General features: G+C 43.1%; 1 protein-coding gene across 1 annotated transcript in view; it reads left to right on the top strand.

Moving 5' to 3' along the window:
- LAMA3 (laminin subunit alpha 3) overlaps positions 1–16,185 on the top strand; it is a 240,268-nt gene that overhangs the window by 93,631 nt on the left and 130,452 nt on the right. The window contains exons 18-24 of the mRNA XM_074987282.1: positions 3,737–3,836; positions 5,613–5,665; positions 6,238–6,343; positions 8,744–8,843; positions 10,041–10,197; positions 13,502–13,634; positions 15,427–15,569. Of these exons, the coding sequence (XP_074843383.1) occupies positions 3,737–3,836; positions 5,613–5,665; positions 6,238–6,343; positions 8,744–8,843; positions 10,041–10,197; positions 13,502–13,634; positions 15,427–15,569 (792 nt within the window). The remainder of the gene's footprint in view (positions 1–3,736; positions 3,837–5,612; positions 5,666–6,237; positions 6,344–8,743; positions 8,844–10,040; positions 10,198–13,501; positions 13,635–15,426; positions 15,570–16,185) is intronic.

Below are 16,185 nucleotides of genomic sequence, written 5' to 3'. Positions count from 1 at the left end.
GTTAACCTTCTTGGCTACAAGGGCACACTGTTTACTCATATCCAGCCATTCATCCACCATAACCCCTAGGTTCCTTTCCATCGTACTGCTGCTGAGCCAGTCAGTCTCCAGCGTGTAACAATGCTTTGGATTCTTCCGCCCCAGGTGCAGGACTCTACACTTCTTCTTATTGAACCGCATCAGATTTCTTTTGGCCCAGTCCTCCAATTTATCCAGGTCCCTCTGGATTCTCTCTCTACCCTCCAACGAATCTACTTCTCCCCCTAGTTTTGTGTCATCTGCAAACTTGCTGAGGGTGCAATCCAGTCCCTCATCCAGGTCATTAATAAAGATGTTGAATAACATCAGCCCCAGAACCAAGCCTTGCGGCACTCCGCTTGAAACAGACCGCCATCCAGATATTGAGCCATTGACCACTACCCATTGGGCCCGACCATCAAGCCAGCTTTCTATCCATCTTATAGTCCAAGGATCCAATCCATATTTCCTTAACTTATGGACAAGAATGTTGTGGGAGACCGTTATCAAAAGCCTTGCTGAAGTCAAGGTATATCACATCCACTGACGTCCCCATGTCCACAGAGCTTGTTACGTCGTCATAGAAGCTAATCAGATTGGTCAGGCAGGAGTTGCCCCTGGTGAATCCATGTTGGCTACTTTTGATCACTTTCCCCTCTTCCAAGTGCTCCAAAACGGATTCCTTGAGGATTCCCTTCATTATTTTCCCAGGGGTTGAGGTAAGGCTGACGGGTCTATAGTTCCCTGGATTGTCCTTCTTTCCTTTTTTGAAGATGGGCACCACGTTTGCCTTCTTCCAGTCATCCGGTATCTCCCCTGATCTCCAAGAGTCTTCAAGGATAATGGCCGAAGGTTCAGCAGTGAGCTCTGCCAATTACCTCAGTACCCTCGGGTGCGTTAAATCCAGACCCATGGACTTGTGCACATCTAGTTTTTCTAGATAGCTCAGAACTTGTTCCTTCCCCACAGATGGCTGCCCTCCACCTTCCCATACTGCATTGTCTAGGACTGTCATGTGGAAGTTGACTTTGTCCGTGGAGACTGAGGCAAAAAAAGCATTGAGTACTTCAGCTTTTCCTGCATCATCTGTCACTAGGTTACCTCCCTCATCCAGTAATGGCCCCACACCTTCTCTGATAACCTGTTTATTGTTCACATGCCTGTAGAAACCCTTCTTGTTACTCTTCACATCCCATCCAATTGTGCTTTCACTTTCCTGATTACTGCCGGGCATTCTCCAGCTGTATGCTTATACTCCTCGTTAGTCAACTGTCCACATTTCCATTTCTTGTATGCATTCTTTTTGAATTTAAGCTGACTAAGGATTTCCCTGTTAAGCCAAGCTGGCTGCCTACCATGTTTGCATTTCTTCCTATGCAGCGGGATTGTTTGTTCCTGTGCCTTCAGTAAGACTTCTTTAAAATACTGCCAGTTCTCTTCAACTCTTTTCCCCTTCATCTTTGTTTCCCAAGGGATCCTGCTCATCCGGTCTCTCAGGGAGTCAAGTCTGCTCTTCTGAAATCAAGGGTCTGTATGCTACTGCTCACCTTTCTTCCTTTTGTCCGGATCCTGAAATCTACAATATCATGGTTGCTGCAGCCCAGGTTCACTCCCACTTCTATTTCTTCTACTAGTTCTTCCCTGTTTGTGAGCAGCAGGTCAAGTTGCGCACAGCCCCTGGTTGGTTCCTTCAGCACTTGTACCAAGAAGTTATCCCCAACATTCTCCAAAAACTTCCTGGATTTTCTGTGTGCTGATATATTGGTCTCCCAAGAAATGTCTGGATGATTAAAGTCTCCCATGAGAACCAGGGCCTGTGATTTGGAAGCTTCACTTAGCTGCCTGAAGAAAGCCTCATCTATCTCCTCTCCCTGATCTCACGGTCTATAGCAGACACCAACTACAACATCACCTCTGTTACTTCTGCCTTTAAGCTTAATCCAAAGACACTCAACTGGATTTTCTCCTTCCTCATACTGGAGCTCTGAGCAATCACACTGCTCCCTCACACAGAGCGCAACCCCTCCTCCTTTTCTCCCCTGTCTGTCCTTCCTAAACAGTTTATAACCTCCCATGACTGTGCTCCAGTTATGCGAATTGTCCCACCAAGTCTCCGTTATTCCAACAACCTCATACTCGTGTGACTGTGCCAGGGCCTCTAATTCTTCCTGTTTGTTCCCCAGGCTTCTGGCATTAGTGTACAAGCATCTTAGAGAAGGGGCCGATTGGCCGACTTTCTCCTCTTCACCCAGGAAACCCACTTGATTGTTCCCTCCTCCTTCCCCACTCACCTCCGGGCTTCTGTCACCTTCCCCCAACAAACCTAGTTTAGAGCCCTCCTCACTGGGTTTGCAAGCCTGCCTGCAAAGATGCTCTTTCCTCTTTTAGTGAGGTGGATCCCGTCTCTTCTCAGCGATCCCTGTTCACGAAACAGAATCCCATGGTCAAAGAAACCAAATCCTTCCCTGCTACACCACCTATGCAACCACGCATTTACTTCTGTGATTCCATGATCCCTACACGGACCCCTTCCTTCCACAGGGAGGATAGACGAGAAGACCACCTGTGCTCCGTATTCCTTATTGTCCTCCCTAGGGTTAGGTAATCTGCCATGATCTCGTCAAAGTTGTTCTTGGCTGTATAAATGCTGTTATCCATGCACGACTTACTCTTTTCCTCATCTTACGTTCCAGGCTTATTTTGTCCATTGTTAATTTGTTTGCTGTGAATAGTTTCCTTGTCTTAACTACAGGTTCAAACGCCCTCATCCAGCACTCTCTCATCTGCCGGCATCCCTCATCCAGCAGGACAACGGATATTGCTGGGCCAGAGAGCAGCTGTGGCTGGCAGTCCCACAACTCAGAACTGGCTAGGATGTGGAGCCCTGCCAGCAGCCCCAGCTGCAGAGACCCTGGACAGGGGCGAGGGGACTCCAGCAGCCCTGCAGCTGGGAGCTGGTTGTGGCACAGAGCCCCGCCAGCAGCGCCAGCCCTGGGAACCCTGTCAATCCTGCAGCTGGGAGCCCTGCCAGGTGGAAGGGAAGCCAGCAGCCCTGTTGGGGAGCCCTCCAGGCGTGCCCCCTCACCCCCAGGCAGCCAGTCTGACCTCCCCTTGTCCAGCATATCCCCTCATCCTGGGGTGCTGAATGAGGGAGATACAACCTGTAGTAAAGACATACTGTCTGTTATATTACCTACCCTTCTACCTATCCTAGCACATTCTGTTTCCACCTTGCTGATCTGTTTACCTCCCTAATCCCGTCTCTCAGGAAACAGGGCATCATCCATGTCTGACTCATGTCAAGCCAGGCCTACAGTGTTCTAATATGAGACTGCACTTGGTAGCTAATGTGGGTGCAACTTTCCTAGGTCCAGTGAATTTTTACAGTTTGAAATATACCGAGGTGAAGACTTTTTTGTCCAAGAATTTGTTCTGAGATTTGTCTCAGCATCTGTTGTTGAAATATCAATCTAATAAAAATTCTTTATTCTGTCTTCTGGATGTAAGTTAGTATGTTCCTTTAAATACCATGTAAAATATCCTTTTGGGAGATAAACAAGATTGGGGTAAGCTAGTGCTTCCCCTCTCTGTTGCACATTATACACATTTCTAAGAATTCCACAATAGGAAAAAATGCCTCATTGTTCAAATACATTCTTTCTATTTTTTAAAATAACCTGGACACTGAGGTGCTCATTGTCTCATTCTTCACCATTAGGGCTATTGCCAGTGTCTGCAGCATGTTGAAGGTCCTACATGTAGCAGATGCAAACCACTTTACTGGAATCTGGCCAGAGAAAACCCTGATGGATGTACAGGTAAGATTTCATCCATGCATTTCATACAAACATATGTTTCTTCAGTTCACCAAAGATGATTCAACTTTTTTTATACATCTTCCTTAGCTATAATTAGTGAAGAAACTCTTCTGTGTTGCCTACTGAAACCTTTGCTTGGTAACAGCAGATTTTTCATATTGTTGACATTTGGTACCAAATTATCTGTGATATTGCATTTTTTTTTCAAAATTTAGACGTTATCCTGGCACCAACATTTGACCAAATTCTGTCCGAGTTACACTTGTATTAATCAGAGGGGACGCCATTGTGACTTCAGTGGAGTTACGCAGATTTTATACTATTCTAACTTAAAATAGAATTTGCCCCAGAGTCTGGTGAAAATTTTATTTCTCTCCTAATAGTTCAGTCTCATAAATTATCCAGGGTAAGAAAACACTCTTATTGGCTCCACAGTTTGCACAGCCTACTTTGTTTATGTTTAGATAATATCAGTGTGCTGTTTGCAGCTGGAACTCCGCAGCTGACAGCCACCGTTAGTGAGGATGTGGTGTACCATCTGCTTTTACATGGCAGAGCAACCATTTTATTTTTGAAGTCCCATATCTTCTGTATGTCTCCTAGTGGATTACTTCATAGCAGCCTCCCAGTGGGTGGAAAGATGATGTATCCAGCTCTAGAGTTACCACCATTTTCTTTACAAGGCTGAATCCATATAGAGTTCTGTCTGTATCTTCTCCCCAGAGACCAGTTACAGTCACTTCTCCAGTAGTCCCAGTGCCAGTAGTGTCACTTCCATGGCTGCACAAGGCACCTGTGCCAGCAAAAATGGTTCCTGTGATATTTGTCCCATTTATCTGTTTCATGGAGCGTGCTGTAATTGTCCCAAGGGTAGCACTGGAAAATAAGAACTAGTCAATAACTCTGGCAGCAGGGCTGGCATCCACCGCAGGCCCAGCAGCAAGGTGTGGGAGGAGCCTGGCTCCATACCTGCAGAGGGGCAAGGCAAGGACAGTCAGTCCTTAATGCTGCTTGGAGCACGGCACTGCCCCCCACAACCCCCCCAAAGCCTTGTGGAGCAGCAGAATGACTGCAGTGATGTCTGGGAGCTACGGGCCCCTTTGAAATGCCAGGCCCCTATGCAGTTGCTCTCTGTGCCCCCCCGCTTCCTCCCCACCGCCCTTGTTGGTGGGTTTCAACAGTGGCTGAAACTGTTTTTTCTCCCTCTGCATAAGCACTTCCAATGCTCAGAGAAAATATCCGTCTTTGTTCTGGGTAGAAAGAAAGGCAAATGATTCCTCAGTCTCAGTTCAGGCCTGTCTTTGTACAACGCACATAAGAATATTTCATACGAATGTGTGGATGGCCACTGCCCAGTTGTGTCCTTCACGCCTGTGCACAAGAAGCCCTCCTCCTTTCTCCCTTTCCTTTTCCTCTCCCCTCCTCCCATTATCCTTCTGCCATTCAGGGACTGGGCATAGTTGTATTTCCTGTACTCTCCTGAGGGAAGGACTTGCTCTGTGTCAGCATTATCTGGAGTGCAAGCCATCAACGACTTGGCAGCAGGGAGGTAATGCACTGGCTTGTCCTTACTCTTTCTGCCCTCACATTGGCCGTACTGCAGTGTATTCTGCATCCCTGTGAAGAGGGAGTTCTTCCTCCATATCTTAGCGCTCCAGAAGGCACAGAGAAAAATCCGCGTCAGTGCTCTGCGAATCACTATTTCAGATTCTTTTGCCTTTGATCCAAAGGGTTCCTCGGACGATAAAATTCAGTTCAATGTGTCTGTCTTCACAGAGTGCCGGTGTGATGTGACAGGGACGCTCAGTGGAGTCGGAGAGTGTCAGCAGGTAAAGAGGAATTAAGTTTGCTTAAAAAGGAATTGTTTTAATGCACAGTCAGGCCCACCAATGGGGGTGGGGACAAAGAGGACCATTGCCGTGGGACCCAGCGTTTCAAAGGGGCCTATCAAAGTAGCAGCGGCAGCAGCCAGAGCTCCAGGCCCCTTTTAGATGCTACAGTGCTGCTCTGGCACTCTGCATGGCTTTGGGGGAAGGGGAGAAGAGTGCTGCTGGCCCTGTCCTTTCTGGGGCATGGAACTGGACCCTTCTATCTTGCCCGAGGGCCCGCGGTGGGTGCTGGCCCTGCTGTGCTCAGTGGGGCAGAATTGCTAGAAATGCCTGTTGTCCTTATATGAACAAAACACTGGTGACGTGACACATATATTATATAAAACCTCCCTGGCAAGCATTTTTTAGCATTTTGAGCGTATTTCCTTTAGCTTGTCTGTTCAAGGTGCCAGATGGCAATAGTAATGTCCTGAAAATATCTTATTTGTTCAGGTCTGGATTTTTCGCCCATTTTAATAAAAACTATTGAGCAAAATTTTGAAACCCTCTTGATCGAACCCTTTTCTCCCCAGAGGAATGGTGACTGTCATTGCAAGCCTGATGTTTGTGGAGGTTCCTGTGACACTTGTGAAGCTGGCTATTACGCTCTGGAAAACAGGAATTACTTTGGGTGTCAAGGTAAAATGTAAAATGGGTGATTCCAAAGGGATAGTTACATGCAGTAGTTAAAGTGTCTTTAAAATTCCAAGGGCCGTATTTGCAGAATGAGGCATCTGTTTGAACCAGAAACCACATGTACACACATTTTTATACTATCCCTTGTGAGTACGCATCATAAATGTAGAAGTGCAAACCCCAGTTTGAGCATGCAGGCTGAGTTCATTCATGAGCATTTAGTTTTGTTTGTGAATATTCTGTAATTTCCTTACAGTTCCCTGCACCAGTCACTTCTTTCCATCTAAAGGGACAGGAAATATGGCAGATGTTTCTTTAGCATGCAGAGCCTCTGACAAAGGTTGATACTTTTCCCCTCTGTGCTTTGAACAGGTTTAAATAAAGTGGAAAGCCCTGTGAAATCTCTCCAAGCTGAAGTAAATTAAGCAGAAGTAAACAAAACATACACAAAGACCTAATTATCACAATGAAATAGACGTTAAAACAAGATATTTGAAAATTATTTCACATATTACTTTCCCTTTGGGACCTTCCATCAGGATTATTTGTTTCTTCTGCAAGAATTAATATCATTGATGCCTATAGGAACTGCCCCTCCATTCTGTGCTTATCTGGTTGTAGTGTCATCAGATGCTGCAGGAAAAACATGAAATGCTGAATTCAGATCCTAGGAGATAGTAAACAGCTATTCCTTCCCTCCTACCACCCATGCTGAGATGTATGTCATTTTAAGCCTTTTGTGTTAGGGCCTACCCCAAAAATGTACTGAAACTTCTGGAAATATCCCCACAGACTTAATTCGGATTTACATCAATCCCTTAGGGTATGTCTGCACAGGAAAGTTATTTTGAAATAACAGACATTATTTTGAAATAACTGTCCTAGCATCTACACAACACCAACTTCTATTTTGAAATAATTTTGAAATAGCAGTTGACTTATTTCGAAATTGATAAACCTCATTCAGCGAGGAACAGCGCCTGTTTTGAAATATCTATTTCTAAATAGGTGCTGTTAAGACATGGAATAAAGCCTGTTTTGAAATAAGCAATAGTGCACCCAATTGCTCTATTTCAAAATAGGCTCTGTGTGTAGATGTGCTATTTTGAAAGAGCCAAGTGCTATTTTGAAATGCATTTTGTGTAGCTGTGTTATTTCAAAATAACCTATTTCCGAATAAGGCTGCTGTGTAGATGTACCTTAATGATTTGGAATTTTAAAGTATATTTTTGGATCATTTCAGTTCTTTAAGCAATCCATTCTTTGGTGTGTAGAGCTATAAATTATGATCAAAATTAACAAGCCTAGAGAATAAACGTAAGGCACCTAAGCAAAAATGATCACCTTTTTCAAAGGGTTGAGCACCTAAAGTTTCCTTGAGTTCAGGGAGATTTATGGGTGTACAGCACATTAGGAAAATAGGCCACTTATATTTTGAAGTTTAAATTTGGATGTAGGAACCTTGAAACTTTCAGCTTTGAAAATTTTGACCAAGATATACATTTAAGGATTCCTTAATTTATGCCTGAAGTTCTGTTTGCTGTATCGAATACATAATTTGTCCAGTATTTTTCAAAATTTATATATATACAACTATCTGATTGTATACTACATATAATTTTTGTAGTACACATCTAAACACTATGCTAACAACAATAAACTTTGTTTTGTTTTTTTGCATGCATTTGTTCTTTACAGTAGGATCTCAACATTCACGAGCGTTCTGTGTTGATTTTCGTGAATACAGGGCAGGGTGGGGGTGCTTGGATACCCAGGGAAGTGGCAGCTGCCAGTGCTCCCCACCCGGAGCCCTGAGGAAACAGCAGCTGCCGGCACTCCTGCCCCGGGGAAGTAGTGGATGTGGGCGCTTCTGCCCAGGGCCCCAGGGAAGTGGCCAGAGTCCCGAGAAGCAGCAGCTGCTGGCACTCCCCATTGAAGCCCTGGGAAGTGGCGGCCTCAAGCAGCCACTCGCAAATAATTGAGTTCATGAACATTAAGTTTGTGAATGTGGGGACCTTACTGTATTTTCTTGAAAAATACGCTGCCACCAGATTACCAGTGCATGCTTATTTTAACCATCGTTATAGAAATCCATCCCATTGAATAGAAAATTTGAATGAACCTTAATCATAGCAAACAGTCAGCTTGGCTTGTATTTAATATTTTGACCAGGAAAACCAGTGTATTGTCATGTTTTTTTAAAAAAAAAAACACTATGAGAAACCAAGCATAACTGAAATATGTACAACTGTGTTAATATTTGCTTGACAATCTCACAAGGGAATCTGAAGGGGGAAATTTGCATTGCCACTTCCTGGCAGTTAGAGGAAGTGAGGTGTGCTTTCTGATAACATTTATTACATTTTGTGGTGAAAAATGTGGCATCTGTTCTTTACCCAACAGGCTGCCAGTGTGATGTTGGAGGATCTGTCAGTCTTGCATGCAGTGAGCCATCGGGTGCCTGCCAGTGCAGAAACCACATAGTGGGAATGACCTGTCAGACGTAAGTCTTGCTGAGAACCTTAGACTATGTTTACACTTGTAGCCGTGTGTGTGATTCCCAGTTTGCATGGACATAGTCTTTTGAGCCCTAAGCAGGCTACCTTGCTAAAAATAATAGAGCAGTCGTGCCTGCACAGGCAGTGGTGAGCAGCAGGGTAGGATAACTGCCCTGAGCACAAACCCACCTGGACCTTTTAGATATATACTTGGGGTTACCTAGCTCCTCCCACCACGTGCCACAGCCTGTGCTATAGAGGTTACATTACTATTTTCTAGTGAGCTAAAGCAAGTAGATGTAGTGCAAGAGCATCTGCACAGACTAGGATTCGCACCCCAGATGTGCAAATGTAACCACAGTTTACGCTTCAAAATAGTCATTTAGAACTGCCCATGATTGCCTGGTATTTTTTCACAGGAAAAATTTGTTAATAAATTAGTTGGTAGGCCATGGTATCAGCTACTCTGCCGATACTTCCCACCCACCACTTCTCTTTCATCTTTGTATTTCTGGCTTTTGATACTTATTTAAATAGAAATCAGTTCCCTCTTTTGCAGTAGTGTTACATATGTTGTTTTAAAACATGGAATAAACCAAGTTTCCCTCTGTTATGTCAGATGAGTTGCATGAGTATAATGGAGACCAGAATTTAGCTCATTAATAGAAATGTTTTGAATCCTTCCTCTCAACATACGTTCCTGTTGTCAACAGAAATGTAACCAACAGAGTTCAGAGGATTCCACTCACCGGACTGCCCCCACCTCAGTGCTTCATTTTCTCAGAGAAAGTCATACCGAGATTAGCTAGTGCCTTGACATTGTAATATTGAGTGTAGGTGTCCTGCCATGCTGACTATTAACATATGCAGTCCATCCACCTGCACAGGTTTTATTGCAGATAAACTGATGTCATAAATTCTTCTGGCATCTTTGGCCTAGATGATGATATGGTGAAAATTGATACAATAACGAATTTGGGTTTGTCTCATTACTCACAAGTGGTGCGGTAGCATGTGAATTTGTCAGATGTCTCAGAACATAATTATTTTCAAAGTGATATTTGAGTAGCAATCAGCAGTTGTATTTGCTTGGTGACATCATGACCACTGACAGGGACATGTTACAATTGTTTTATATGGAGAAACTCAGGCATTTGGAGAAAATAAACAGCTCCTCCATGTTTGTTTTTTATTCATCAAAGGCCCGAAAAGAATCACTTTTTTCCTGATTTACACCACATGAAGTTTGAGATCGAAGATGGTACCACGGCCAGTGGAAGAGGCATTCGGTTTGGTTATGATTCCCAGGAATTTCCTGGCTTTAGTTGGAGAGGATATGCACAGATGTCTTCCATACAAGTACGTCATTGACTAAATATTCTTAGATGAAAGTGCATCCTTTGGACTTTTGACTCCTTAATATTTCTACCTGCATGTAAAGTCACAGTGAAGGTCAAAATAAAGTATGCCCTTACAATAATCACAGTAGCTTCCCCAAGCCCACTGATACTTTCAATGGGTCAGAGTCCGACAGGAGCATACGTCAGTAGGCCTTAGGTGTTTGCATTGTGGCAGTAGGCGTGCTGCTTGTTGAACAAAGCATCAACATCCAAGCAAGCATGTGACTGTGTATGATTATTATAGTCTTGTGATTCATCAGCAGAGTCCAAGTGAGTAAATCAGTGGAAGAAAGTATCCATAATCTGATGTGTCTAGGGTAAGAGTTAGAAGAGTTGCACTGAATTTAAAACAAAGGAGTTGAGAGTTATAAAGCCATAAAGGCTATTTGATCACTATCCTTGAATATGTGGCTCTGTTATTAAATTGGTGCAGATTAGATGTACAGTTCTTATTAAAAATATGTCACGCTTTGATGGGATATCTGAGGACCATTGGGGCACCCATAAACTAAAGAGAAAGTACATAACAGTTGTGAAAGTTCACATTTTTCCTTTTCTTCTTCTTTAGTCACTCTTTGTTGCTGTGTTCCTTTTTCCCTCACTCTGAGGCTCTTCTTGTTAAGTCTGTGAACTCACTTCTCTTTCACAAAAGCTACTCTTCAAAGCCTCATTACTCATTTCTTAACGTCCAGTCTACACCATACTTTTTTTTCATACCCACTTGACATATTATGAAGGAGGTTGTGGAATCATAGAATAGAATCATAGAATATGAGAACTGGAAGGGACCTCAAGAGGTCATCAAGTCCAGTTCTCTGCTCTCATGGTAGGACCAAGCAACATCTATATCGTCCCTGGCTAACTGAGATCCTGATCCTGCAAATACATATTCTTGCTTGAGTAAAGGCTATGTACATTTATGCAAGTATTTGTAGGATCTGAGCCTTAAATAGTTGTGTGCTTGTAGGACAGCTGAATTACCTGCACACTCCTTATATTAAAGGTCATTCTGGGTTTTGACGTAACTTTGCCATGTCCTGCAGGGCAGTGAAACAACTATCCCAAAATTTCTTTGGTGCTGACACACTGTTATATGATATATTAATGCAAAAGGTGGCAATATTGTTACTCAAGTGAAATAATTAGTCAATGTGTGGTATTAGCAGGAGCTGCGAGTACACTATTATGTTCCAAATAATATGCGTCAATGTGACACCCAAATCTTAAAATGCAGGCCTATGCAATTTGCTCAAGAATGTGCCAGACATTGGTCATGCCCCCAACTCTTCCCTTTGCCTTAGACTTAAAACTGTCCACCCCACTTCCCTCACAGGTGTCTTCCTTCTGTCTTTTCGCTCTTGCTTTGCCTTTTCTCCGTGCTATAAACACACACACACACACTTTCAATATATTTCCTTTTCTGCATTTATCCCAGTCTTCATCCCTTGAACTATTATTTTCCTCCTTCAAAAATTGTTGAAAAAGCTTCTTCTATTTTTCCATGTATTCTACTGATCTTTTGTTTTTGCTCCCCTGTCCTTTTACCCTCTCTTATTCTTAAGGTATCTATACCCCTGTCCTCTGTAGCAATCCTGTTTCTGCATTCTCTTATGGTTTCCTGCTTTCCATTTTTTATTGTACTAAAGATGAGGGCTATATACAAATACTTTTCTGTAGAGATGACTTTCAGAGGTGGTGAGGCTTTCAGAAGGGGCAGCCCTATTGTGTGATCTTTGTTCTGCAAGGCAGGAAAAGTGGGAAGTTTGTGTGCTTGAAAGGGAGAGCGGATGAAGATGGTGGTGGTATTAAAAGGAACAGTCCCCAGCCGTGATGAAAATGGGAGGAGGAGAGAAGTTTAGGAGATATGAACTATGGAGAGAGGAAGTATAAGGTGGAGTGGAGGAACAAGGCAAAGGGGATCTTTGAGGTTATGCTAAGTCTGTTCATTTGCTTTTCCACCTGCAATCACTGAACCCCTCTGCTTGTCTGCATAAATCTCCCAACTGCTGCTACTACTGTGCAAGCTTTTCATAGATAGCATGCAGTGTGATTTGTGTCTCCACCAGTCTGTGGCTGAAAAGAGCTACTTGCTTCCAGTAATGTCAGTTCATCTGAAGGCACCAGTATGATCAGAGATATCATGAAAGTGGTAGGCTAGGAGGTTTGCTGGGGGTAAGAAGAAAGTTATTCTAATACAGGTTGAACTTCTTTTGTCCAGCAGCCTCAGGATCAGACCAGTGCCAGAAGAAAGAATTTGTCAGGCCATGGGAGGTCAATATTGTCTAGCACATTACAAACACTTCCACTGCTTACTGAGCTCTTAGAAGATATTGAGGGGTAAATTATAGCTAAATAACAGCACAGAACACTGAGAGCCAAGACTGGGGCTGTAAACAAATTTTATGGGACTACGGGAAACTTGTCCACACCCATTGTAAGTGGCTCTCCAGCTAACTAAAATCATTCTGGATTGCGGATGTTGCCAGACAAGAGAGTTCCATATTAGAGAGGCTCAACCTGTACTTATGTGAACTTTTAGAATTTTTCGTGGGATCCAGGACTTGGACAGGTGATTCTGGACTGTAATCCAGGAATACAGGCAACCCTGGCTACAGTGTGCCTGCTTTAAGGCATTGTATGAACAGATGCAGGATTCTAGCACAATTCTGTCCATCATTCATGGTGTAGAATCAACATGCACTTTGAGGCTGCTTTTCTACTACTACCTGGGTCAGACATTTTTCAGTTTTACGTCAGCAGAGAGTTTTGTTTTATATTCTTCCATATGCTACCATGACTTTTCTTTCCTGTCATGGCATTTGTCCTTGCTAAATGGTTTCTCTAACTTTTCTCTCTTTGGGTGCTAGTGTGTTAAATAATAGACATTCCTTTCTTCCTTTTTTTCTCCTTCTTTTTATTTTTCCCAGCCAGAGGTGGTTGTACCTGTCACTGTGACTTCCTCTAAACTCTTCCACCTAGTCCTCCGCTATGTCAGCCTGGTCTCAAAGAGCTCTAAAGGGAGGATTTCAGTTGCTGAAGGGAAACATTTTGCCACTGATTCTACTTGTAAGTGAATCAATTTTCTTGTTAGGCTCACCTTTCTTCGCCCGTTGTACACCAGCACTGGTGTTTTTTTACATATTTGTCCGAATGCATCCATGTTTATTTTTTCTAGGAACTTAGCCTTTGGCTTGCATGGCTGCTAACTGTTCATTCATTTGGCAGTTTATGGCTGTTTGCGTTTATTAACTTCCATTTTACAGAATGAAGTGAGGATAACTCTGAATGTGGAGAAATCAAACCTCTACTTATTTCGAATTATCTTGAGGTATATTAACCCTGGCACTGAAATGGTATCTGGCCGCATAACTGCTTATCAATCTCAGCCTGAAGCAGGTAGGTAAATCGTGACACTGGAACAGGGCAGATGACTGAGTGTTAGAGCAGACCAGTGCCTTTTTTTGTTTAAAAAAACAAAAAGAGGTGCTGGTAGTCAGTGAGCTCCACGCAGTCCCCATTCAGCCAATCCCATGGCTGGGGCTGCTGAGGTGCCAGTACTCAGTACCAGCAAGTATCAGCACAAAAAAGGCACTAGATCAGAGAAGCATTTTCATACTGTCAGACACGCTCAACTAATAATGTCATTTTAAATGTATTGTTTCTAACACCTGTGAGTGCTGTCTTTTTAGCATACTTTGCTGTAACTAATGTTGCCTTTGTTTGCATGATACCTATTGACTTCATTATTAATATTTTTTGATGACTAGATTATCCAATGTAATGTTTTCAGTACTGACATAGGTGGTTCCTACAACAGTTCAGTGAAGCACTGTTCCAGTATCCCTGTACACCTCATCGTAGGAGGAGTACAAAGGTACCTCAAAATAACACTTTATTTTGGCATGTGACACCGTTCACACAGCGCCACACGCCGAAATAGCCTATTTCAAAAGCTACTCGAAATAAGCCACACAATTTGCAGAGTGCACACTGCATCGCGTATTTCAAGGTTAGGGTGTCATTTAGACAATAGCCTGACTGACATATTTAACAATGGGTTCTAACGCACAAATCTTGGATCAGGTTACAGACATCAACAGAAGTTGGAGAGGCTCTTTTGGTTCACCCCATTAGAGCAATAAGGGACTCCAGATCCTCTGTGCCTGGGAGGGTTGGAGGTGGTTGGACCTACTAGGCTTACAGAGTATTTCTACACAGCATATAAAACCCTACAGCACTGAGTCACAGAACCTTGGTTTTGCAGACTCAGGCTTGCACTCGGGCTGACAACAACCATGTAGATGTTGGGATTTGGGCTGTGAAATATGATGAGGGTGTACTTCAGAGCCAAAAATCCAGCCAGAGCCCAGACATCAACATGGCTAATGTTAGCAGTATAGCACAAGCCTTGATCTGTAGGCATAGGCTCTGAGTCTTGGTGCTGCAGATGTTTTTGCTATGTATCTGTACCCTTAGAGACTATGTCTCTACACAGCGGCACAGACTGTGTTGATTGGTCAGGGAGATGAGAGCCAAAGCAAATTCAGGATCCTGTGTGTGATCAGTGGCTTCAATAAAGAATGCTCGTTATCGCTGCACCTGACTCCCATTTTTTCTCTTCTATGAGGGACATGGCACTTGCTGTATTACTTGTATATTGACTCTATAACTGAACAGAAGAGTTCCAGTTAGTCACTGAAATTTTAGATGCTTATCAGAACCTTCTGAGTCTGCAGAATTTGCCTGGAACTCATATGGGAACAGGCTGTCTCCCAGGATTTTCACTCCCTGATGCTTTGAATCAGTTGAAAATCCCCCAGTTTTGGCATTTGTTGTCTTTATTAAGGCAGTGCAGAGATGGGTGAAATGAAAAATAATGGAAAGGGAAAGTGAAGCAAATGTTTTAGGACCTTCCCAAATTGTTGCAGAAGTTCAGGGAGAAATAGAGGTGTTTCTTATTTTTCTAACTCATTTCATTTGAGCCTCATAAGAGGAGAGGACAATAATTATGTAGATTTGTGACATAACATGCACATTTGGGGGTGTTTTTTTAATGCATGCTGAAAGAGCAGCATTGATCAGCTGTTCTCAGTCGTGATTTTAGTGAATTAAAGCATTGGTCTTAAGCCTTGAAAAAGTGGAATAATTTGGCATAATCTGTTATTATTAATTTATATTTTGCTGCCAGGGGCTATTCAGAGCAAAGATATTGTCTTCCCACACAGCAAGGAGCCGGCTTTTGTCACAGTCCCAGGAAACAGCTTTGCAGATCCATTCTCACTTAATCCAGGAACATGGATTATCAATATTAAGGCAGAAGGAGTCCTCCTGGTAAGAAAATGAATGAAAAAACCATTTTAAATTTTTCAGAACGGAATGCTAGAACCACCTCAAAGCTAGGAAGATTTCTGTAAAGGACACAAAACTCAGTGCTAGAGAAGAGCACAGTATCATTTTGGAATGAAAAACTGTGAAATCTTACAATTCTGCATTTCACTTTTCCTCTTATTTGAATTTCACTTGCCCTCATTTTGCATGTGTCAGACTTTAACATATATCAATGGCCTTGCCAATACCTCTCTTTCTGCACAGAGCTATTGTTAGCACTTCAGTGCAAGCCTAAGTCCATAGAACTAGGTTCTGAGACTTGCTGCTGTATAGTTTTATTTGCTGTGTAAAAAGAGAGGCATTGGAGAGTCACAGTGCCTCTCCTTTTAAATTCAAAGGTGCTTATACAAACCTGTAATCATCATGTTTTCACCTTGTCCACAATTAGGGTCAGTTTTACTTGGAAACTCTTTCCATACAATTAGAGTCCAATCCCGAAAAAGTCCACGAGACAGTTGATTCAGCCAAGTGTTCCTGTGCTTTGTGGATCAAGCCCTTAGCTCAGGAGTCTCAGACTCCCAACCCAAGGGCCATCCTTGGCTAGAACTGTTGTGCAATT

The sequence above is a fragment of the Carettochelys insculpta genome, chromosome 2 (assembly GCF_033958435.1).
Source record: "Carettochelys insculpta isolate YL-2023 chromosome 2, ASM3395843v1, whole genome shotgun sequence".
NCBI lineage: Eukaryota > Metazoa > Chordata > Testudines > Carettochelyidae > Carettochelys > Carettochelys insculpta.
This window is presented reverse-complemented; position numbering and strand designations above follow the sequence as displayed.